Source organism: Heterocephalus glaber, unplaced genomic scaffold, assembly GCF_053883595.1.
Source record: "Heterocephalus glaber isolate CG9 unplaced genomic scaffold, H.glaber_assembly_v1.0 deba00000676, whole genome shotgun sequence".
Classification (NCBI taxonomy): domain Eukaryota; kingdom Metazoa; phylum Chordata; class Mammalia; order Rodentia; family Bathyergidae; genus Heterocephalus; species Heterocephalus glaber.
Genome location: NW_028258156.1, coordinates 2,390,658 through 2,416,784, shown reverse-complemented (window position 1 = coordinate 2,416,784; position 26,127 = coordinate 2,390,658). Strand labels below are relative to the sequence as shown.

The 26,127-nt window shown below is 42.9% G+C and overlaps 1 protein-coding gene and 1 long non-coding RNA gene across 2 annotated transcripts in view; one reads left to right on the top strand and one right to left on the bottom strand.

The window, feature by feature from the left end:
- The window catches only part of Jazf1 (JAZF zinc finger 1), a 348,619-nt gene extending 341,406 nt beyond the window's left edge, over positions 1 to 7,213 (bottom strand). The window contains exon 1 of the mRNA XM_004839497.3: positions 6,776 to 7,213. Coding sequence (XP_004839554.1) covers positions 6,776 to 6,890 — 115 coding nt within the window. The 5' untranslated portion in view covers positions 6,891 to 7,213. The remainder of the gene's footprint in view (positions 1 to 6,775) is intronic.
- Positions 6,708 to 25,622, top strand: LOC101703671 (uncharacterized). Its single transcript, XR_015449275.1, has 3 exons — positions 6,708 to 6,852; positions 16,630 to 16,749; positions 21,173 to 25,622. It is a non-coding gene; the product is annotated as an uncharacterized LOC101703671 (long non-coding RNA).
- The last annotated feature ends 505 nt before the right edge of the window (positions 25,623 to 26,127 follow it).

Genomic DNA, 26,127 nt, shown 5'->3' with positions numbered 1-26,127 from the left:
ACTGGCCATCAGGAGACTGTCAGTGTTCATTGGTACTGGGCAGAAGGTCTATAGTTAGTGACCCAGTAAGAGTACCCTTGACTCCTGCCAAAGTAGAGAAAGAGTTATTGGAAAGACTTCATCCTTAAAGTGAATATCCATTAATCTGGTCCCTGCTTGTAGCTGAGCTTTTTAAAAAATAGTGAAACATTCTACTACAACATTCCAGTGTGTTTCATGGAGAAAATATAATTTTATTTAAACTTATTCAATATATGAAATTAAAGGCATTTTTAAAAAATATACATAATAAATTTCTGACATTTGTAGTTTCTGATTTTTCAGGTTACAGATAAACATTGTGATTCAACACTTTAGCCAGGTCAATGTGGAAGAAATCTATCCCCTATTAGATTATCATGAAACAAAATATACACATGTAACCCAACAAGTACTTCTTCATGACCCAAGACATGTCTGTACTGTCAGGATCTGAAGAGAGGGAATATGGGATGAGGTGGGTGAGAAATATAAAGAAATAGGGGAGGGGCCTATGGAAAAAAAGTAGAATAGGGGGAGGATTTTTAAAAGATTCAGCAGCACTGAATCCTGTCCCTCAGACCTCGGCCTAGAACACAGGCCTTTGGCTTCCCAGCTGTCCTAGGAAAGTGCCTCTCATCACAGGTCACCAGCCTGCTCCAGCCTTGAGGCTTCATCACAGTCATCAATGGGAAGAATCAAGTTCTCTGAAAGCAGCTGTCAGCTTGTATTTCTACAACTGCTGAGGTAGGAGATCTCTCTAAAATATGAGTTCTAAAGGAAATCATTTTCTAAGGAATATGGAGGCTTCTGTCCACCCTGCTGCAAGCAGATTGTTGGTATCTATACACTTCAGTTACATGTCAGAAAACATGTACACAAAAAGAAAACAATCAGAAGATCATGAAACATAACGAGACAGAATGTTCAAGTCACGTTTCATAAAGGATGATTTTGCCATTTACAGATGAGAAAGGAGCAAAGAGAGAAACTACTGAGGATGCCTTGAGGCTGCAGTGAAGTTTTAGATTTAGGGTTCCCTTTTGCCACCTGTGGTGTGTGTGTCTGGGTGCATGCATACACTTTTGAAACCTCCACTGGCTCTGCACCTGGGCCCTTCTGGGGAACACTTGGAGGGAGATTCTTCGGCCAAACCACTGGGTGAAGGCAGAAAGCCGGGCAGGGAGCAACAGGCCTTTCATTCATTCATTTATTCCTTCAGTCATTCCTTCTTCCCACAGCAAAGATCCTCAGAGAAATATTCCCACAGGCTCAGACACAGAGCCTCTTTCTAGTCTTGGGTTTTTTCAAATAAATTCAGGCCACAAGTGAAGGCCATATTGGAAGTCCTGGCCTTGACACCACTTTCCTAGTCCACAGTGGTGAAGCCTTTGCCAGTGTCTAAAGTGCTTCTGGCCACACAGAAAAGAAAGCAGACCACACAGGAGTTCTCTATTCCTATGCTCAACCTTTCCCAAGATGGGCACAATAAAGTGTATAGTTGTAAAGTTCCCAAAACAGCACCGAAAGTAGATAGACATGACCCATACTCTGTTAACCTCTAATGGAGTCTTTCACAGTAGGATTACAAACGTTTTTATTTAGTAAATATGCAAATGGCAAGAAATTGAATGATGCAGATAATTTAATACTGTAGATGAGTACTTTACATATATAATCTCATTTAATCCTCATTAACCACTCCATGAGGTAGATGCTGTTATTATCTTCATTTTTTTTTTTTTTTTTTTGGTACCAGGGATCAAACTTAGGACCTTGTGCCTTTGAGGCAGGCACAGTGCCACTGAGCTAAATCCCCGGCCCTTCATTTTATAAGGAAGCACAGTGTGGTTAAGTGATCTGTCCACAATCAAATGGGGAGGGGAGAGGCAAGCAGCAGGGGTGTGTGTTCAACTCCAAGCAGATTAAGTTCATCATGCTGCTTTCTCAGATATTCCTCCTCCCGAGTTCAGAGTTACTTTCTAAAGGGCAAAACAGACCAACTGTCTATGGAAGAAGCATGGGGAGGGTACCATCAGGTTCTCTATCTCTTTGGCAATTTGGCTGGAATTCAAATTCACCTATCTAGAATTCAAATCCCAACCAGCCCTGAAAATTCACAAATTGAGATAACTTTTCTATGCCTCAGTTTGTGTACCTGTGAAGTGGGAACAAAAAAGGGCTCCACTATTGCAGAATCTATTTACTATACTATAGTGCCATTTTAATGCAAATGTTTCCTAAACCATCTTTGCAGCCAAATTCTACATTATTGATAGTAGCTACCCTTATTTTTCTTTCCAGAAACTTTGACCTTCATTAGCTGGTTTATAGACCCACTATATAAAATTAAATAAATGGATTACCTGGGTTTTGGACATAAGAAAACAGAAACAATAAGAAATCTGAGGATATTCAGAGTCAAGAACCACCAATCCTCACTACTTATAACCCACTCAGTCAGTGAGACCAAATCATTTGCAAGCCTCTACAAAGCTGAGGCTCACAATACCTGGGAAAAGTTCTAAACGATTCCTTAGTTCAGTGCCATTACAAGAATACTTGAAATGGGTCCAATTCCCATGTTTCTATTCAAAAGGTACAGTCCTGCCTTGGGGTCTTTACACTGTCTGCACCCCTGCGTGGATCTCACTGCCTCACAGGCATCTTCATGGCTAACTCCCTCATCTCCTTCATGGTGAAGACTCCCATATCAGCTTCTTGTGAGTCCTATCCTGGCTAACCTGTTTATTATCCCAATACTCCTTTCTCCCAATACATTTTACCTTGGTCTAGCTTTTCTATTCTCTGTATCATTAAGCACCATTCAACATACTATATCACTTTTTTCAATTGTTTATTACCTATCTACTCCCACTAGAATATAGGATTCCCCAGAGGCTACAATTTTATTTCCTTCACCAGAAAAAATCAAGTTCCTAGAACTATTCCTGACATGAAGCTGTGCTCAATATATGGTATTACATAAATATAGAATGCAGAGGTACTTAAAAAATGTACCAAAAGATCAAATTAGAATAATCCCACGGTTGCCATGTGATTTCATAGCACTGGGATGTAGGCATTTTATGAGGCAAGGGCATGACCTTCGGTGCTAAATTTAGTGCTCTTGGTGTTTTCAAGATTCCTGGTTACCAGTTTAACTTCACTTACCTAGGATGTTCATGCCAAGAGTGTTTTTACAAACTCAAATATCTACTTATAATGAGAAGCAAACAAACTCTGACCAGCTTTTCCCTTGTCTAGGAAACAGCACCAGGTCTATGAATGAATTGGAAGCAAAGTTGTACAGAAGCACATCACAGTTGCAGGGATGTGGTGTTTCCAGGCAATTTAAATAGAGGGTGGGGAGGATTTCAGCTGAGGTCCTTAGGTTATTCACTGAGTCAGGTTCTCCTATACTGAACCAGCAATGAGATACAAGAAAAAAGAGGAACATAGGTACAACATTTGAGCAAGAGGAGGAAAATTAGCTAAGATACAGGGTGGTGGAAAGCACACTTCCCTTGTCTCTAAAGCCTCAAATCCCTGTTCCTATGGGAAGAGAAAAATGGCTTAAAACAAGAGCTAAAGCACTCGGGATGATTATAGCTCAGTAACAGAGTTCATGCTTTGCATGTGGGAGGCCCTGGATTTAATCTTTAGAACTACCAAAAATAAAAACCAAGAGCTAAGTCTGCATATATAAAATGACACACCTTAAGACACTTAATTTGAATTAAACACAATACAGTCATAATAAAAACTTGAAAAAAATCTATCAAGCAAGGCATACACCATATTCCCTATAAACCTTAATTTCATCCCTGCTTAAGGATTTTGACTAGTGGCTAAATGGTAATAACCCAGAAAGGTCTCCAAGATGGAACTATCATCTAAGCATATCTGTTACAGTAAGTCAATAATTAAAAATAATCAACTGTCTCCAAAAATTTATAGAATGAATCATAAACAAGTACCATAAAATAATAAATGTACAGAGCTTTCATGAAATGTGATACAGTTTCACTCGTCTCTTCATCAAAAGTTTTTTATGATACTGCCTTTGATTACCAATCAGTCTGTTTTTATGCTTCCTTGGATTAATTCTTACTTCTTCCCACATGTAGGGATATCTTTCAAAGTTAAGGAGCCTCTCCTCAGTCAAGGTATAAAACAGTTTAAATGAGCCTCTTTAACCTGGGACTTGCAAGGGTTTTCACTTTAATACTTATTTTTCATAAGGTTTGCTGTTTCAAACTTTTTCCAAAGTATAATAATTATTAGCTCTGCCACAGTTTGCCTAAGTCATACCTATTGTTATTAAGTTAGTTTTTCACTATTTCATCATTAAAAGAAGAGCATTAGCCCTTTGGGAGTAAGCAACTATTACAAATTGTATGAGAAAATGTACGAATCCTCAACCTTTTTTTTTTTTTTGGCACCACAGATCAAACTCAGGTCCTTGTGCTTGCACAGCAGGCAGCAAAACACTGAGCTAAATTCCCGGCCCTCAACCTTTTTAAAATGTTTGCACAAAACTGAGACAATTTCTGCAAACTTAAAAATAACTTGTGATTTAGTAACAATTAGTCTTAAATCATCTGATTACAAGCTGACTCTTCAAAAAAGGTAATTGTCCTTAACACATTTATGTAAATATAATTTTTAGTTTTTTAACCAGCCAGGCCATACTTGTCAGGCAATCTCAGCTTACATAAATTACAGATTATCCTGCTATAATTTAATGAGAATGGATAGGGTATGCAATGACAGCTTCCATAGGTCAGGAAATATTATTTACCTGTATTATTAACACATTTACATAATACATACATAATAGTATTACTTGCATTTATTATTTCCCATTTATTATGAGTAAGGGCAGGTATGTAAACTAACAAAATTTCTACTAGAACTTTGTATTACTAGAGTTTTAGCTTTATGGTAAACCAGCCATCATGAAAAACCTGATTTATATTTTCAAGCACTTTCAGATATGACTATCCAGTCATGATATGAATCAGCAAATTTGTTACTCCACTAAACTGCTTTTAAGACTACCATAACTCCAGAGCCCAGCTCTTCTATCATACTGGTATCAGTGGAGATGGAAGAAGCTATTGCATGTTTTTTTTAAAACTTTCTCATTTCAAAATCTGGACAATCACTCATCAGAACTATCTTTCCAGAGACATTTTGTGGACTTTTTCATGTTTATTTTCAATTCTGGATGACTCAATCAGATCCCATTCTAAACAGGCATTCAATGCTCTCTAAGCACCCACTGGGTGTAAGGAAGGACATCTATATGGGAGGCAAAGGAGCATAGGGCTCTGCCTCATTAGTGCATAAATACACGGTCGTGATTTATTCTCTCAACTTTGTAGAAACGTGAGCTGCATCCACATGGCTGAATCCGTGGCGTTCATATGGACTTCCTGGGACAGTCTACAGGTTCTCCGGATGGGACAACCCCTAGCTCTCTAAAGCATCACGCGGTCCCTTCGGTCCACACAGGACAACTAGCGGGTGAGGGCCACACCTTCCGCAGGTGGCTGCGCAGTCTGAGCTGGAGAACCTGACCCATCTCCCTTCGCAGGGGCTCCAGAGAGAAAGTGCAAATGTGTGCAAGGACTTCTGCGAATCAGAGGACTTGTTGAAAGGTCGCGGGGTGCGGCGCGCGGGGGAAGACGGCTTCCCCGGGGCTCCCCTCCCCCGCGGCCCTGGGGCTCGGGCGCGGAGCAGGCCCCGCCGATCCCCGGGCGACGCCGGCGTACCTCGGGCCTAGCACTATTTGAAAGGCAAATCGCTGAGCCCGGGCGCTTTTAAATACCCGGCCGCGGGCCCAGGGGACCGAACTCCAGCGGGCGCCGCCGCAAGGGCCTCCGGGGCGCCCGGGGCCGGGTGTGGGGCGCGGCCCGCGGGCACACCCGGAACCTCAGCCCGCAGCGCCCCGGCGTCCACGCCAGGCCGGGACAGCAGCGGGCCCCTGGCGTCCCGGGCCGGCACGGCGGCCACGGGGGGGGGGGGGGAGGGTGAACACCAGTGCTCAGAGAGCCGGCAGCCCCGGCCCCCTCCCGGCGCACCACACCTAGCAACCGGCGCTGACAGGACGCAGTGGCGGCGGCGGCGGTGGGAGGAGGAAGCGGAATGGCTGCCGCGGTGGAGCCACCCCCGCCCCCCTCCCACCTCCCGGCCGCTGCAGCCGCAGCCGAGAGCCCTGACAGCTCGAGCCCGGGCGGAAGCGGCAGGCGGCGTGCAGCGCCCGCCCCCCGCCGCCCCCCGCCGCCCCCCGCCGCCCCCCGCCGCCCCCCGCCGCCCCCCGCCGCCCCCGGCCGCTCGGACCACCCGGGCCAACTAACTCCGCGCCCCTGAGGGGCGCCGACGCCACTCGCCGCGCCCTGCGCCCGCGCCCCCTCCCCGGCGCCCGGCCCGCCGCCGCATCCCCGCGCCCCGCTGCGGCGCACCCCCACACCACCACTTCGCAGCCCGCGTGCACGCCCCTCCAGCGGCCCGCCCGCCGCACCTCAGGGCGCCCGCCCCCTCCCCCACCCCGCCCCCACCCCCACCCCCACCCCAAGCACCTCGCGCCTCTGCATCCCTCCACCCCCAACCCCGGCTAGCACACACCCTCCCTCCCGGCCGCCACCTCCCTCCTTCCCTCCCCCAGGCCAACCCTGGCCATTCTGGTGCTTGTCGCCTGGGCAGGAGTTTCCGCGCGCCCGGCACCCCCGCCCACCCCTGGGCCATTTACCGATGTGGTTGTCCTCGATGTGCTCAATGAGGTCGGCCAGGGTGGGGAAGTGGAGTCCGCAGCCCCCGAATCGGCAGGTATTGGAGAAGAAGGAGGCGGCGGCGATGCCTGTCATGGTGCTACATGGAGAGCCCCCCTGGTGTCGTCTCTGCGAGTGCCGGGCGGGCGGGCGGAGGAGGGAGGGAGGCCGGGTGGGGTGAGGAGAGGAGGGGCAGGGGAGGGGGAGAGAGGCGGGGTGAGGGGAGCGGAGAGGACGGGACGGAGGGAGAGGGGGCGCGCGCAATGGAAGGAGAGCGAGGAGCCACCGGGAGGCAGAGGGGAGGCGCAGCGGCGGCGGTAACGGCGTCGGGAGCGGCGGGGAGGGGCGGTGGGGAGGGAGGCCGCCGGGCCGGGAGGAGGGACCAGGGCGCTTGGCTCCAGCGGTGCGGCCCCAACCTCACTCCGACCACGGCCACACCTGGCAGCGCCTGCACCAACTTTATCTCCCTCGGCCTGCCTTTCACACTTTGTCATATATGCAGTCTATTTGGAGCCTCCTCGGTTATGGATATTCCTTTCTTAATGGATACACATCTATTAATTACACATACTTCCCTGTGGTGAGCCCTCAGGGAGTTAACCAGGCCCCTCCCTCGGGGACATTTGCACTTGCCACCTGTCTAGATGTGACATTGTCATTCATAGGGACCCAGCAAAGGTAATTGTGTTCACCTTATTCTTTATACCTTCTCTTTTTAAAAAAAGTCCATAATCTCTGGAGGTTTGTACTAATTGATTTTAATGAAGCTTCCCTCTAGGCCAGAAGAAAATCTTAGCTTTATTTAAATTTCAAAATAGAGTGCTTGGTTGTCAAGTGCATTTGCCTGTGTTTTACACATGTACCACGTTTGTTCTACTCTGCTCCTTTTGGGAAAACACAAACTAAAATAATTTTATTATCCCAAATTATGGCACTCCATTGCACCCACTACCCTGTCTCAAGTCTGGTAATTAAGCCATGTGTGTGTGTTTCTGCTGCAGAAGAAAGAACAGTGCTTGGTTTAGGCTAGAAGGAGGAGAAATACAGTCAAGGGACATATTTACTCTTCATTTAAATGAGAAGTCAGTCAATCAAGACTATACCATCCTGTGAGCATTTAAAACATAATGTTGTCCGGTAAAGCACACTTATGTTGAGTTTTTCAACATTTTGCTAAAAATCGATTTCCTTCTTGTTCCCATTCCCACACTCAGTTTCAGTCATAGTTTTACCTGCAAAATGTGTCCTCCAATAGCTTTTTTTCCAAGTACCTAAGAAACATTGTATATTATCAGCAGTTTATGACCCAATAGTGCATATTTTTTATTAACACATGTGCCCTGAAATGGGCAGTTTTCCTTAGGACAAATTTCACTTACCCTCTGGTACAGATACATAGAGAAATAGTACTTCCTTTTCCATGAGCTATATGCATCTCAGGTGTTATTTCTAATAATTGTTAAGGTTTTTCATGTAACTGTAAATAAAGACATACAGTATTTCTGCCACTGTAAAAAATTTACAATCTGTCACAGGAATTGGAGCTGAATTCCCTCATCCATGGCATTTTCTGGCCCTTCTCTTCTATCTTCCCTCTCAGGAGGTGACAAACTTGTTAAGATGAGAATTGGGTTGGGTGAAGCTAGGACAGTGTGTTGTTAAAGTTCACTTTGGTGCCAGGAATGATTTCCTGGGCCCAAGTGAGAATGGCTGCAGTGCGCAGGTGGACCTGATCATGAGCCAGGGACCAACTTGGCTGGTACCTGAAGCCAAAGCCAGACAAGGGTCTAAAGAACAGGAGTTAGAATTCTAGATCTTGAGTTAGAATTTTGGCAGCTGTGCAGTGCCTTCAGCTGCCCAGTCTGGGAGGCCTGCAGCTGAGAGCAGGCAGAATATCTGGCAGACTCACACCACACCCAGATGCAATACAAAAACTTCAGCCAAAAATGGTGACAAAACAGCCTCCCATGGAGTTGAATGCTGGGCACCTCCACCCTGCAGCATCTGAGGAGCACCCAGAACTTTGAAGAAGTGGCACCTCTGTCCTCTGGAGGAAAAACTGTCTATGTGGAATTAATAATTTCAGAAAGAAAGTGGAGAGTCTCCAAGTTGCTCAGTCAAGAGAGCTCAGAGATGGAAAGCGCCAGAAATGTGCAGGTGAACAATGAAGGAAGGGAACTGTTTCACTCATTCATAGCTCTCCACTACCTCTGATCTCCACTAACTCCTATCTCAAGGTTTTATTCCTAGAATAAAACTTTGCTAAACCAAATTGGACAAATACATTTAAATGAAATGAGCCAAATAACTTACAAAATAAATCAAGATTTGGAGTTTTAAGACTTAAAATTATTTTCTCTATCTTGGGAAAATATATTTTGTACGAAATCGGTTTATTTTGCATGAAATAACTGAGCCTACTACTTCATATATGACTGAAGCTTTGTTTATGTGACGTTCTGCTCATTACCTTTTTATAATCTGCATACACTAAGCACTTTGGGCCTTTTTGTGAGATACATAATTAAAAATCTTTAAAATCTGAAAGATTCTCTAGCTGTTAGGCCTGATTTTGTAGATGTAAGAAACAGGCCAAGGTATCACCAAGTTCCTCCCAGACACATAAAGCCAATTTTCTCTCTGTATTCACAGTGCATTCAGTAAAGCATTAGTATATAGTCACCACAGGCAAACTTTAAAATAATTACCTTACAAAGACATGCATACTTTTGTGTACTTAAAAATGTTTGTTTCAAGGGTATCCCTTTAGATTCAGCATCTAGGCTATAAAGATAGGTAAAACAAACACTTCGACCTATTAATTCCAAGAGAAAGCGATGACTGATATACATCTTTACTTGCTAAACTCATTGATCTGTGGAAGAAAAATATGTTAATGGAAAGGACAGCAAGAGAATAAGTAAGAAAGATTTGATACAGCCTGAACTACAAGCATTCCCTGGCTTTAAGACCCTTTTCTTGGAAACCAGTAGCCTCTTCCTGTAGTAGAGGCCCAGACAGAGTACGGATGTATAGCAGCCCCAGAGTGGTGCACAGCATTATAAACGATTGGGGATCTAGTAACAGTTTCTCAAAACCCAGGATGGCCAGTGGCCTGGAGATGGAGCAGCGGCCACAGATTTGTGATTCTAGTGGTCTAATAGAGCCAACTGAAGCCACTAAAGGAGACTGCTTCATCCAGTGGTCTGGCCACTACATTCAGGCGTCTGTTAATTTCAGGATATATTGATAATCAAAACTGTGCATGTCTTGTGCCCTGTGTGGACATCTATGAGTGCTACAAGAGGGTCTATGGGTCCTATCCCAGGTTCCTCTTAAGGTGCATTTCAGGTTTGCCAGCTATGAATAGCTCCTATGTGGCTTGGAGCATTCCTTTCACAGCCACCACTGTGTTGAATGGGTAGATGATGAAGTCAGGTCTTCTTCAGCTTGTGCAAGCCTATGGGCACCTATAACAATGTCTAACCCTCCCCCCCTTTTTAAAGACTAAGACTGCCACTTCCACTAATAGCAATCTTGGCCTCAATGGGGTGTTTTCTTTAGGCCCCACCGTCTTCCAAAGAAAACAATGTCTATTCCAGATTGTCTTGTTTAACATTTGTGCAACCAAGTCCTCAGTTCTTTGTATTGATTTTATTCCAGCTCAGAAATGAATCAACTTTATCTGTTCTTTGATAATTAAGTATCATTTTGTCCCCCAATCCTGTTTTGCTTATGATTAAATTGGCATCAGAATTAGTAACAGGTTCTCTCTGGGTTTTCAGGTGGGTTGCCACAAAGTAAACAGTTCTTATGGGCATTACCTCCTAGCTGTCTGCCTGGCTGCTGCTGCTCTACTGACCACATACACACACACATACATGCATACACGTGTGCGCATGCACGCACACACGTACACACAATGACGACTTTTTTTGTGTACTGGGGATCGAACTCGGGTCCTTGTGCTTGCGCAGCAGGCGGCAAAACCACTGAGCTAAATCCCTGGCTTCCAATTGATGTCATTCTTTCCAGTTTCTTATAAGACTTCTTCAGAACTGAGTCAGTAAAATACACAGCCACTGACCTCGGTTCTAATTGAACATTCTGAGTCCACTCACCTCCTGTCATCTACACTGCTGCCAAGATTATAGTTCAGATCCCAAATTTTATGAAAACCACTGCTTCTCAGGTCAGCCCAGCTTAAGGTTCAAAATAAAGTTTATAAGAGCAGCCACGCAATCACTATTTCATTTGTTCCTTTAATATATCTTGATTGACCCGTAGGAAAATTCCCTCTCATAAGTCTAGCAAGATTTTGATACAGGCAACTGCATGATCTGTGACCCCAGGATTTTTGCAATCTTGCTGTCCTCATCCTCTGTGCAAGATACAAGGGTGACAGTTTGGATAAACATCTCCTGACATGGAGGAGCCCCGAGTGCTTTGCAAGGTCAGAGGAGCCTGCTGAGGTGGCTCAGTTGCCTCTTGGCTGCTGTGGTGTCTGCTGTTTCCCTCCTTTCCAGCTCTGGCTCATGCAGGTGGTAACTCCTGTTGCTATTGACTGTAATGGAGCCAGTAAGGCACCAACACCTATGAAAGGATACACACTTTTTTGCCCAAAGATGTGTCCATAGGTGTATTGATGCTTATCAAGCATTGCAGAGTGGTGAGGATTTTTACTCCTTTAAAGGCTCCTGACCCTTTTTTCCTGGGCTTTTTGAGGTTTCACCAGCACTCACTATTGCAGGCTGTTCCCTCCAGGACTCAAAAAAGATGTTGGTGAAGACTGGGCTAAAGAGTCAAGTTGAGCAGACTGTTCCATGATATCATTTCCCCTACTTGAATCCCCTAGCAGTAACCTACATTAACCAGAGTAAGCTTCGCACTTTTCAGTGTCCTTCATAATCTGATCTCTGCAGAAGCTTCCCAGCCTGCATTTTCTCCATGTGCCACGTGTATTAACTGCTCAAGATTGATCAGATTATTTTAGTTTTCGAGGTGCACTCGTTCATGCACAGGTCAACCTGCCATAGCATGTGTTTTGTTGTCCCCTAGGATACTTTTCTTCTTTCTTTCTATTTCCCTCCACCAAACTCACCTCAGCAACTCAGTCTGTCACCTCTTTGAAGAAACCTTCCCTATGTCCTTCCTCCCCTTCCTTCTGTGCTTTCTGGGTGCTACTTATCTGTGTCCCAGCTGAGTTCCTTCTCCCTTACATTTTTAACTGTTGCCTTACTGGTCTCCCCTCTCCTCCAGAACAATAGTTCCCAAAGCTTTTTGATTCCATCCATAAGAAAATTTGGTCCTTCACCTCATATTTATATTTTTATTTATAAATTATGTACAGACACTACATTTAAAATCATATATATATTTTGTTTGTTTGTTTGTTTTGTTTTGTTTTGTTAACAACTTTCACTTGTTTTCATTCATGCCCATGACCTGGGGCAAATGCCCTCTCTCAGGAAGGCCACTGGCCCCAAACCATGCTTTCCCAGGAAAGGATATTACCTTTCCTTGTGCTTCCACATGGTGCACCATACAAGTTATATGGGAGTATAGCTCAGCACTGTGGTAAGGCAGTGTGCTGAAATTTCAGTTTTCAATGCTCAAGCAATTTCTAACAATTTGTTACTGTACTTTCTTATGTAGCATTGACAAAAGAGAGTCTTCAGTCATCTGTTAGCCTGGATAGATTACAATAGTTTCTCCTTCTCCTGATCACAGCCCAACCTGTGACAGGACCTCTTTTAAAGTCTACAACTGTGTCACTCTGCTGCATTCATAGTCACTTATGAAACTTTCTTCGCATTCATTTTGATAGTACTGATCTCCTAGTCTCCGTTGATGCAGGTGAAGCCATTCAGCGGACAGATAAGCAGGGAGGCATTTAGCCATGACATGAAATCTGACACTTTCTCCCCCTTTTATAGACTTTCACAGATATTCAAGTTTATGAGAATGATTATTTTAAACAACAATTCACTGAGTTCCTACTGTTGTATCAGGCATTGGATTAGATGTCTTAACACGAAGCAGCTTTTAAACCCTGTGACATACACAAACACTATTATGCTCAAACTATGGATGAAAAGAAACAAGGCAGGGAAATAAGGCAACCTTCTGAGGTCATTAAAGCCAATAAAGACTGGAACTAAAATTTGAATTTAGATCTGTCTAACTTCAGCGCCTAGCTCTTAACTTAATATCCATACTTGAATTTGTGGATTGTAGAAGGTGTTCTGCTGTCTCCTTGAATCTTGAGGAGTTGGTCCCTTTGCATGGGCAGGACTATGCCCATGGATATCACAGACACTAAATTAGAGAAGCAAAAGCGTTTGCCAAATGCCCTTCAGTGAGGGCACTGAGAATTAGGGTGGGGTACTGATGATGGAGAGATTGTGTAGAATCAGAAATTGAGGCTCTTGGTTTATCTGTTTTCCTTTCCTTCAGCTTTTGGAGGGCCTTTTATTGCTATTGCCAAAATTGTTTCCTGGTTGTAAATACTGCTGTAAGTTGGATCTTGAATGTTCTCCAAAGGCCTGGTCTCCAGCCTGTAGCACTACTGGGAGGTAGAACCTTTAGGAGATGTTGTCTAGAAGAAGGAAGTTAGGTCATTGGGAGTGTAGCCTTGAAGGGCAGATTGGGACCACGGCCCCTCCTCTTCCTCTTTCTCTGCTTCCTGTCAGCATGAGGTGAGCAGCCCCCTCTGCTATGTACCATGATTATTCTAGCACCCACCATGATTTTCAACCTCACCACAGGCCCAAATGCAACAGGTCAACTGACCTCTAAAGCTGTGAGTCAAAATAAACCTTTCTCTTTCTAAATTGATTATCTTAGGTATTTTTTATAGTAATGGAAAACTAATACAAATACCTTATGTTAAAACTAAACTTTATAGAGAAGTAAGACTTTTAAAAGATTTTCTCATTTTGCTCCCCAGCCAATTCTTGACCTGACCTTGACTATGTGCCTTCCTACTGTTGATTTTAGAGTTCAGGTATCACCTATTGTGGGGAAAGGTGACCCTTTTTGCTTTTGTTATCTCTGTGCCATTGCTTCTGTCCTGTAATGACTGTAATGATGTTGCTTTTCATCCAGGTGTTTGAGATACAGTGCTCACATTTTCTGTTATAGTTTTATTTCCCAGAGTCATAAAATAAGCAGTCCTACTGAATGCCATCTCAAAGTGTTCAGCAACCCTGTCCTTTCTTTCCAGAGCTAGACCTACAAGGAAGCTACATTTGTCCTCCAGAAGACAGACCCAGATTCTAGTGATTTCTCTAGAAAGGACTTTTCCTCTTGGTTTTATAACTAAAGTTGCCTTTCTATAATTTTCATCCCATTATGTCTTTGTCAAGGTAAATTATTTGTTCTTCTCTCTATTACCTTATTTTAAATAGCTTTTCTTATCTCAGAGGCCTCACACTCAGAAGCCTTAAGGGCCAGGCAGGGGAGTGGTAAGAGATGAGGTAAATCTGTATGGCCATGCACATATCATGTGAATGGTAAGGCCCAGTGGTGAACTGCAGAGAACTCTTCTCTTAAAACACTAAAAAGCAAACAAGTTTCACCTGCAGCCCACATTTAGCTCATGCGCCCTCCAGTTTGCAACCTGGTTTTTCTTCCATGCCACAATGCGAAAATTAGGTCACTCTTATTGCCACAACAACCCAGGAGTATTCAGATTAATTATTTCCCAATTTCTCATCACTATGAGATTAGATGCAATCTAATCTTGGTGCAAACAATTCTGAAAGGGCCCTTTGACCCTTAAACAGATCTCCAAGATACTGTCAAAGCTGCTCAGGTAATGGTCATATCAGAGGGAAGAAACAGTCAATAAGAACTGTCTTTCAGGCTCTAACGCTTCTTGGTTCTCATTATCTTTCCTTATTTTTCAATGCAGATCATAGTCGTGAGAAAATTAATTCTCATCAAGCTGAGCATATGAGCACTTCAAATTTATCTAAAATGAGCGCTGTAAAAGATAATGCCTGAAAATTCTCCATCTAAACTTTAAAATCATTAGGAGAACCCTTCAGTTGGTAGGTTTAGATTTTCTAATCTTTGAATATCCCCAATCCTGAGTCTGTAATTAAAGGTCACATTACTTTCAAAGTAGTACTTGTCTTCAAAATGTATGTAGCAATCTAACATTTTATATTACAGTTAATCTTTGGTGTCAGAGCCAATTCATGATTCTGGTATCTTTTCTTTTTCTTTCTTCCGCCATATTCATCCTGTCCTCACCCTATTCCCAAATCCTATGCCATCTCCTTTGTCCTCCTTGCCTTTGTCCCTCAGCCTTCCAGGATGCCTTTTCAGGACTAATTCTTGAATAGGGCCTGTACATAGAAAGAATGTGTTCGGTGTTGTGTTTGAGAAAGTTGCACCAGAGATGAAAATTTGAGAAAGAAACAGTTAAGAAAAAGGGAATTGGGGGCTGGGGATTTAGCTCAGTGGCACCAGGAGCCTGCCTTGCAAGCACAAGGTCCTGAGTTCAATGCCCTATACCAAAACAAAACAAAACAGAACAAAACAGAAAAAGGGAGTTGGGAAAGAAAACAAAAACAAACAAACAAACAAAAAGAGCAGAAGCAGAGGCTGTGATGATCTTTCCTGTCTTTTTTCTCCTGTGCGGGAAAGTCCTCCAGCAGCAGAATTCTCATTTCACACACTACCCGGTCTTTGATTGCTTGGAACCACAGTCAAATTTGAATCTTATTTTTCTTGTTCTATACCATGGTCCAAAAGAGCCATCAGAGGAAAGCACCCACAAAAGTTCAGCATTAAAAAGTCCTAGATTCTAATTCCAGCTCTATGTCTTACGTTGTGGACCTTGGATAAATCACTCAATCTGAGATTTCCTTATCTGCACACTGGCTATCACAGTACAACTCCTACCCCACTCCTAGGAATGGAATAGGGTGCTGCAAATGAAAACACTGGGCACTGCTAAATGCTAGTCAAACATGAGACTTTGTTACTGTATCTCTAAACCCAGTACTGTAAAAGTTTTGCCTGAAGTCATCTCTTCTAAGTAAGTTTCCTTACATTTCTTGGAGAAAGGAATGGCTGGCAGTCTGGTACAGCAATGAGGCAGAGCTTTAAAGGAGAACGTAGGCGTTTGAAGTAGCCAACCATTGCTATCTATGAGATATCACAAAAATGTGAAATCACTTGGGAGCATAGCTTTTTTGTTCTGAGATAAGCTGTTTGAGTGGGTCCTGTTTAGTTCTGTAGACACAGTAAAGCACCCATTAGTCTGGGGAAAGTACACAGGAGTTGTGTTTGTTCGTTTTGTATGGCTTGACTAGGGTTTAGGGCCTCAGCACTACAGGCACATTGGAGTCTTGCTGCCAAAATGATTGTTTCAGGAGGTGGGCATGTGGCAAGAAGATTCCATCAGAGTTAAGCTCAGAGCTTTTGTTCAGTGGTTATCTAGATAAGGACCTGCTTTCTTCTCACTTGAACAAGCACACCGCCCAGTTGATGCTGACTGACACCTTCAAACTGTGAGAACTTTGCCCAAGGACAAAGCTGATTTGGCAAAATAAAGAGTTGAGAGATCTCAGAAAAACTGAACTAGAGCTCTGATAGAACTCTGCCTAAAACCCACCATTGATCTTTGGAGTTAGGTGAGGTAATGACTCATCTCTGTTTCTAAGCAAGCTTGTGCTGGACTTTATACTAGATACTCATAATGAAGTCACCTTAAATGGTACAGAATTTGCAGGCTTTTGCAAAAGGGTGGGGGAATTTTACATGGTGTTCAGGGAGCTTGCTGACGGGCAACTGCTTAAGTCTCCTAATCTTCCCCACTAAGGTTCACAGCTGATAGAGAGGACTTTTCAGGAGGGAGGCATCAACAAGGCCTGCACTGTTATGGGAGAAGGAATGCTGGATGGGACCCTAGCGTGGGATAAAGCCGTGTCGCTAAGTTGATGTACGTGAGTATGGTCTCTGAATTCACCTGTGTTCAGTTTCAAACTGTGTTCAGTGCCAAACTGTCTTAGTTACTTTTCTCTCCTTGCTGAGACAAAATATCCAATACCCAAGGTTAAAAGGGGGAAAGGTTTATTTAGCATACACTTCGTAGAGGTTTCAGTCCATAGTTGACTGGCTCCGAGGCAGAGTGGCACATGACAGAGGAGCATCTCAGAGATCAACAGTTCATGGCACCCACAAGGTAGCAAAAGCAACAAGAGAACTTTAACAGTGCCTTTCTGCCCTTTTTATCATACATAGATTGCTTAGGGCAGGAAACGCTTACACCCTCAATCCTAGTGCCCTTGAGCCTAGCATTGCACCATGAATCAATTTCAGAAAAAGTCCCACTGCATGAGGCTTTGGAGGGATATCAAGACACAAGCCATAACACAAACCATTCTCCAAGTGGGCTTGCCATGTTGCATGCACACTGTGAGGGCATGTGAGTTTCCAGAGCCTTTGCCCACAATCTAATGAATGAGGGTTTCTGACTTTACCAGGGTGTGGCAGTTTACAAATAATAAATGCAAAGATTGCTGCTATAATAAGGCACCAAATGAGTGAGAGTCTCTCCCTCTCTCTGTCTCTCTCTCTCATTCAACTTGCATGGCAATTTGGAGTGATAATTTAGAAGTAAATACATTCAAGTTATTTTAATTAAATTATTATAAAATGCAAATATAATCCAAGGGCCTGAATACTTGCTGATTCTAAGCTGTCCTTCATGACACAGGAATACCTCAGCACCCCATTAGAATGTGCCTTCCTTATAAACAATAGGTGAGAGAAGAGAAGTTAGAGGGAATAGGGGGTGCAGATAGTGACTGAGTGGGGGATGGTACAAATGGTTGTTTTCTATACAGGTAGCTGGTCAAAAACATTCCAATACGTGAAATTATTCAGTATGTGCTGATGAAACAAGCAGTAAGATTTAGTGTAATTTTCACTATTACTGGTAATTTTTTCCTCATTGCTGCTTAAAATAATGTTTCCATTGTCTAAAAAATTCCTTACATTGGACTTACTTGGGCAGCAGCACCAGCTTGAAGGATTTACTTGAGTGTGCAAGAGAGCTAATATAAACTTAATTGTCCGAATGTACTCATTTAAATATATATTTACTAGAAACCAAAAGATTCAACCTGATAAACTATGCATATTAATTCAAACAGTACTTGATACTTTCCTAAGTTACTTTTCATGAGTTCCATCCTCAGAATAGGGGCGCCAGCCTCATGGATTGGTAAGAGTTTTCCCAGTAGCGACATCATTCACCTATTATGTAGGCCTAGCATATAAGCTAGATTTGTGATTTGTGGCGTTATTGTCAGTCAGTTGTATCTGCCAGCCTTTGGGAACTAATGATAAGGCCTCAGCCTTCTGGACATCTTCTATGGCCTTGTTCCTGCCATTTTACATTTGATCACTTTCAATAACTCACATTTTTGTCCATTCACAGAGTCATAGAGATTTCTAGATGCCTATTCAATAGCTATTATCACTTGCTTCTTATCAACAGATTTTTGCCAGGGGAAACAACGTGTCCAAATTAAAACTAATTCTCCCCAGCCTTTCTCTGGGATACAGGCAGCAATTGTGATTAAGTTCTTCTCATTGAAATGTAAGTGAAAGTTGCTCAATGTGGCTCCTGGGAAAACTTCCTGAAAGACATACTGACTCAACTGCTGGGCACCACTTTCACTTGGCCCTTCTTCCTTTCTGTTTCTGAGCACTGTGTGACAACTGGAACTATGGTAGCTGTTTCTTGAACAGGAGGATGAAGGCCATATTTTCAGTGATGTCCTAGAACAGTCGTATCAACCCTGGACCACTTGCCTCTGGATTCTCATTCTATGAGAGAGAAATAAACTGTATTTAAATCACTGCCTCTCAGGTTTCTATTGCTCATAGTTGAGTGCAGTTCTGATAGTCTAAATATTCATTCAGGGTTATTCTCCATTCAGTTTGTTCAACATTTTATCATTGGCTTTGAACAGAAGCCTGTGCAACAGAGATGTGCAAAACTCATTCAAGTTCCCTGACCTACATCACAAAGGACTCAGCTTTACAGGGTCCCCCAGCTGAATTAAACCACTGTGGAACCGGGACTGGGCGGCAGGTCAAGTCCTTCAACTCTAGCACAGTGTCGGGAAGTGCACAGGTGGGATTGAAGGCAGAGCCCTGGGATCATTGCAACAGTGCCCACCTGTTGCCACAGCTGGAAGGAGAGACTCGTGATAGGATGGAACAAGTATCGGTGGAACTTCCTCTTGCCTTTGACACTAGAGTCTCACAGACCTCCCTGTTGAGTTCATCAAATGCTCAAATCTGCCTGTCAAGATCTCTTAGCAGGTATTAAACATTCTGTGGACACATGAACACTTCTCACTGCCTTTTCTGCCTGCCCTTGGCCTTGGAATGGTTCAGCTTCCAACACCACTACTGCAAACATAACTGCCACTGTCAAGGGAGCAGGACAAAAGCTCACTGTGGCAGACGTCATTCCCATTCCATCTCTACCTCCACTTCCTTTTCCCTTTTTTATTATATTCTTCCAAATCATTTGATTAATAAAGTGTTTACCAATAGATTATGTTTGTGGAATCTAAAACAGGTCAACTGTGTCCTGAAACATATTTGTAGAGGCAGGCACAGTGCCACTGAGCTAAATCCATGGCCCTCTGAAATGTTTGTAAAGTTGTTACTTAACATTTAAATCACTTGATTCTTCTCAGCCTCAGTTCATTATCTGTAAGATGGGAATAAATAATGATGTCATTATACCACAGTCATTATCATCACTGTAACCATAACTACCATTTTCCCCATTTACTGTAGGAAGTCTATGGATTAGTGGTTAAGCACACAGCCTGTTATGCCAAATTACCTCTGTTACCAAATCCCTGGATAGCCATGGCAATTGGCTGAAATGCTTTATACAGGGGACCCTTGACTTACGAACTCAATTCATTCTCAAGGGCCAGTTGTAACTCAAATCAGTCACTTGAAGGCTCAGGCTCTTGTACACACCCTTCAAAGTCTCTCTCCTGTATACAGGCAGATCTCAGTGTCCTTAGACATTGGCCCAGGATTTCTTGATTAACCCCACAGAAGAAAGGAAGTTGTAATGTTCCTTCCAGAACTCCTTAAGGGTTAAATCTGTATCTGAGACCATCTAGAAGCACAAGCAGCTGGCATTCTGCTTGTAACTCAATACTTTGTTCAAAAGTTAAAACTAAAATTCTGTTCGTAACCCAAATTGTTAGTATAGCAGGCTGCTCATAATTTAAGGGTCCACTGTAACTCTATTTCTCCACCTATAAAATGAGAACAATAATGAACCCATCATACAGGGCTGTTGTGGAAATTAAGGAAACAAATCAGTGCCACAGCCATTAGAAAAGGCCATAACAAGTAAGATAGTGCCAGGCAGGAGAACAGGCTGTATTAACCCTCCCCATAGAGACAGGAGCCATTATCAGTTTTCATTTTACCGATAAGTAAACTGAGCCTTAGAAGAATGAAGTGGTTTAGATGTTAAACAATTGTGCTTTCACATGTTTTTGATGACCTATAGGCTTCTCTCCTTTTCTTTCTTGTTTTGAGAAACCCTGTATTCCATGGATCAGGAGCCATCACTGGTTGTGATTTGGACCTTAAATGTCTACACAAACCATGTGTTGAGGGCTTGCTCCCCAGCCTGTGGTGCTATTAGTAAGTGGTGGAATTTTAGGAGGTAGAGCCAGGAGGAAAGAAGTTAGGTCATTAGCAGCATGCTCAGGAAGGGGATGTTGGGACCCTCATCTCTGCCTCTCTTATGCTCTCTCCTTGCTTTCCAGCTGGCATGAGGTGAACATTTCTCTTCTATCACACACTGCCACCATGATGTTCTGCCTTGCCACAAGTCCAAAGGCAACAGTGGACTAAATCTCTCAAACCATGAGCCAAAATGAACTTTGCCTCCTCTTAAATTGATTTTCTGAGGTATTTTATCACAGCAACAGAAAGCTGATGAACGTATCACCCACACTTCCCAAATCAATGTTGGGCTTTACCACTTGTCTCTCCATCTCTGAAACCTAAGCTGAAGCTACCTTCTTTCACCTTCTCCCAGTGCTAACTCCCAACATCCCTGCTGCAGTTAGGCTCCTCCCCCATCCTGGGCCACATGGGGTCAGGGTCTCTCACAGGTCCCTGTGGCTTCTTACAGAGTGGGTGCAGTCCCCGTGAGAGGGAGACCTCCAGGCCTGAAGGGACAGCTGGCTGCTATGGGTGATGACTGTACCAGTTTGCAGGAGTAGCTGTGGGCTGCTTCAGTTCCTCTGCAGTTTACATTTAATAAATAACTCTAGCCTCACCACCTTATGTTCCTGTTCTAGGTTTCTGCCTCACAAAACTAGAATCGCCATCTGACACGTCTTCTTAACATACTTCTGGGAAAGAAGCACAATCTCTTCTTCTGAACGGCCTGATTCTGAACATGGACTTACTGTCTAGTTTTTCCTGGAATGACCTTGGCCTTTTTCTCTCAGCTTCTATCTGACCTTCAAGTCTGGCCACTCTGGGGCACACATTAGTAGTTCTCACATCCAGCACCCAATTGTTTATGTCAGGGAATGTTATTTATCTACTCTCTCCAGAAATTCAGAGCAATGTGCCTGCAAAAAAAAAAAAAAAAAATGCCAATCAGGCCCAGTATGGTTTCTTTATCTTGTCCTTCCAAAGAATTTGGTGTGGAAACTGACATTCTATCAAGGTACAGTTCTCAAAACATATTACAATTTTGAGATCTATACAGTGAGAAGCAGTCCCTCTTGTAATGCTGTCCACTCCCTCCCCAGTGTGTCCATTCCCAGAGGGAGTCACTATTACCTGGTAAGTAACCCTTATCTTAAATGCTTGTGACCAAAAGTGCTTCAAATTAAAAAATTTTTTAGAACATTTGCACATATATAATGAGATGTCATAGGGATGGAACCTAAGTCTGAACACAACATTTATTATGTTTCTCAAATACCTTATACATATAGCTGCAAAATAATTTTATATATTTTTAGTGCACCTCCATTTTGACTTTGACCTGTCATGTCAGCATTAAAAAGTTTCAGATTTTGGAGCATTTCAGATTTTCTAATTAGGAATTCCCAACCTATACTATTTTTTTTGCTTGCCTTCCAGAATAGTATAGGCCTGTGTATACATCCTCTATGATGTTGGAGTACCATTTTCACATTGTCCTGGATCTTGATTTTTTTTCAAACAATAATATCTTGGAATTCATTCCATGTTCAAACATAGATAATGTTCTTTATTCTTATAAATGGTTGTGAAGTAGGATAGAAGAAATAAAGACAGGTAGCAAGGAGACAAGGAAAATTGCATATTTAAAATTGCACTGCAGAAACCTGCAGCTTCAGGACACAAATGTACCCAAGATTGTAATACCCCACCCCACCCCGCCCGTGCCGCCTGTTTTTCTTTTCACCCCTAAATTTCTAAAAAGTCTTAATTGGGCCTGTATAAAGGTTTAAATTGGGCCTGTGCTTTTCCTACCATACTATGCATTCACAAATTCTACAGCCTTCCACCCTGAAGGTAACAGCACTATTACTTAGGCACCATATCTCTAAACTTCAAACGCATGCAAATTGTTTACATTCTAACCTAGCCCACCTGATACTAGAAACACACATCCTAGATCATCTGTCTTTTTTTTTTTTTTTTTTTTAAACAGGGGATTGAACTCAGGACCTTGACCACAAAACTAGTCTGGGATAAAATCAAGATTTTTGCCAGGGCTGTGTTCCTTCTGGAAGCTTTTGGGCAAAATCTGTTTTCTTGCATTTTCCTGCTTCTGAAGGTCACTCCTATTCCTTGGCTTGGAGTCCTCAGCCAGAAATCATTATCACTTTGACTTTTGTATCTGTCACCACCTCTCATTCTCTCTCACTTTATACTTCTGCCTTGAGATTACATCGGCCCACCTGGATAATCCAGGATAATCCCCCATCTCAAGATCCTTAACTAGGTAACATATGAAAAAGTTCCTTTGCCATGTAAGGTAACACAGAATCCAAGTGTAGGGGACAGGGGAAGGGGACGTTACCAGAACCTCTGCAGTGAGTCCTGGTCTCCTGCGAGCCACGGCAGCACACGGCGAATTACAGGAAAGGTAGAAAAATGAGACTGAGAAGAAGCTGAGCTTTGGGTCTGATCAGTGCTGCTCTGGGCAGCAAAGACAAAAGCCCCCAGCTTACCACACCTTTTATTCAGTACATCGGGAGAAACAAATGTAACACATGACTTGCAGAGAGTTCAATAGTTCACATTGGGATAAACAAGGTGTAACGGAAGGCTTGCAGAGAGTTCAGTACATCTCCGGCAAACAAGATGTTGATCAGTCCAAGAACAATGAGGAACTGAGCAGATGTTTGTTCTCCCAGGATGTTTCTTGTCCTGGAGAATCACAGCATCACTGGATCACTGAAGTCTCAGTTGTGACCGGAGGCCAAACTGGAGTTATTCTGTAGCTGGGCTGTAGGCAAGAGAACTAGGCTAACCAAATGATTTTTCCCTAGAATTATGTCGCATTGCTCCCAACATCCAAGGATTAGAATATGGACATCTTTGGGGAGGACATTATTCTGCCTAACACAGTTCCACTCTCTATTTAATTTGCTTCTTACCTGTGGACTTTTAGATTGTCTTTTATTCAATGACTTTCCTAGTAAATTGCCTTATGGTGTGTAACAGAATAAAAGAAATTCCTAGAAAATGCGTTGTGAATTCAAAGGGCACATACATTTTATAATTTGATAGATCTTGGTCATGGTAATTTTAAAACTTCATTTTTCTTGAGGAACTCTGCATGTGTGGTATCATAGACCCACTTAGAAGGTAATAATTTTACTGTTTCACCTCTTATCTATAATTGCTAGGACTGGGTCTTTAACTTTAACAAAAATCTCTGAATCTAAAGCAGTGGTTTTAGAAACATGGATTTGAGCCAGGTGTGGTGACCCACACCTGTGATCCCAAGCCCTCTAGGAGGCTGAGGCAGGAGGATCACAAGTTTGAGCCAAGCCTAGGTAACTTACAATTTAGTCTCAAAAACAAAAAAAAAAGCTGGCTGAGGATATAGCTAAGGTCAAGGGCTATAGGTTCAAGGCTCAGTACTGGGAAAAAAAATTTAAAATTACAAAAGAGTTTCTCAATCACACTAGCTATATCACAATTGCCCAGTAGTCATATGTGGCTGGTGGTACAGATACAAAACCGTTCCTTATTGCAGAAAGTTCCACTGGATGGTGTTAATACAGGGTGAACTTTTGACCCTGTATCAAATGAGAACAAACCCATTGCCTGGAGTGTAATGTAACTCAATTCCATCTGCTATAGACTGAATGTTTAGCATCTCCCCCGCAAGTTCACATGTTGAAACCCAGTCTCTAATATGACACATTTGGAGGTAGGCCTTCAGAAGATGATTAGCTCCTGAGGGCAAACCTTCATGAATGGGATTAATGACTTCATTAAAGAGACCCTGGAAGCTTCCTCTGCCTTCTGCCTTGTGAAGACAAAAAGAGGTGCAGTCTGAACTAGGAAGCAGGCCCTTACTCAATCTCAGAATTCCAGCCTCCAGAACCGTGAGAAATAAATTTCCATTGTTAATAAACCACCTGATCTCTGGTATTTTGTTATAGCAGCCTAAGCAGACTAAGAAACCATTAATTCAGTGAACATTTATTAAATGCCTACCTTGTTCAGGGAATCATGATAGACATTAACAAAGACAATTTTTTACCTGTCTCAGGTAGGTCACACATCAAAGGAGTGAACAGAAGTGTTTCCTGGCCTTGTCCCAGGAATGTCAACCAACTATAACAGAAAATAACAAGTACAAGACATTCCAAAGCAATTTGGGAACACAAAATAAATATGTGTAGTCTGTGGGTGATTTTGGGGATAAGAGTAGAGACCTCATTCTCCTATCTTTAAAAATAGCTTATTAACTAACCATTTTTCTAATGTTACTGTAATATGGAAATTTTAACTTATATTTCATATATAAATAATACAATGAGAAAGCATTTTAAAGGTTCTGAAGCCATTATGACAACCAATTACAGCACAGACTCTGGAGCTACACTGCACAGGACTCAAAATCCAAAATTGTGGACTAGCTATGTGACCTCGAGCATGTAACTTAATGTCCATACATGCTTAGGAGGGTCCTCACTTAGTGAGTACTAAGTGCTGGCCATTATTACTTTCTAAATATGAATAATTATAATGCTATAATTTCAGCCACCCAGAAAGATTCTAAATGTTCCAATTGGTTCTGGATTGACCTTTGAGGAGTTCAGAGGTTTGCAGGAATCCACTCAGGCCTGACCAGTTGGTGAGACAGATGTGACATGTGCCTGGCTGTCCTACCTCAGACCCTTGAGTGCTCTCCCTGGAGTCTTCATGCAGCAATGACGCTGAGGGAATTTGCAAGTAGAGGGCCTGGGTTTCCTCTCTGACATTAACCCAGGGAATTCTTGTGCTCTACCTTAGTTAGATGTGGCCCAGTCCTTTATATCCTTGGTCATGTTCCATGAGCCTATTCCTAAGTGAGACAAGTGACAGGTCCTTTATGGCTCTGACACACTCTCTCACTCCCACAGAAACCTCCTCACCACACCATGAAAATTCAGGTTTCTATGAGGGTCACAATTTACAGCCATTTCTATCATGTCTTCCACTGGATTTCTCCAATAGTCCCGCTCCCTGGAGTCTGTCCTTTGGATTATTTTGGTAGCTTCTTCCTCTTTCTGCTACCTTTGCAATGATGGGTCACCAAGACCAAGCCTACCAGATCCTTAACAGAAGTTAACTAAAGGTTAGAAAACTCTCAGCAGGTACAAAGTGCTACATAAATGTGAAATAATGTCTCCAATCATAAAAATGTACATTTCACTGCTTGTATTTTGTAGTGTGGGTTGCCTGACTCATTTGTAGCTGCAAAGCCTGCTTCTTAAATACTAAATTCAGCTTGCAACATTTGGAAATATACATTATAAAAGGCATTTGTTGTGCTGACTAAACACTTGCACCTGCTTTTAAGCTCTAGGGCTGTTGTTTAACTCTACAACTATAGAACTTTCATTGTTTTCACCAAAAAAGGTTAAGAAAAAGAAAGAAATAAACCACACCTTACTGTTTATATATTCCTTAATGCAAATCAGCCAAAGTGTTCAGAAAAGCAGGGAGACGAAGCCATGTACAGTTGGTCCCACTGCTCTCTGGCAGATTTACCCTATAGCTAGTGACACTTCCATTTCAGGCCCCT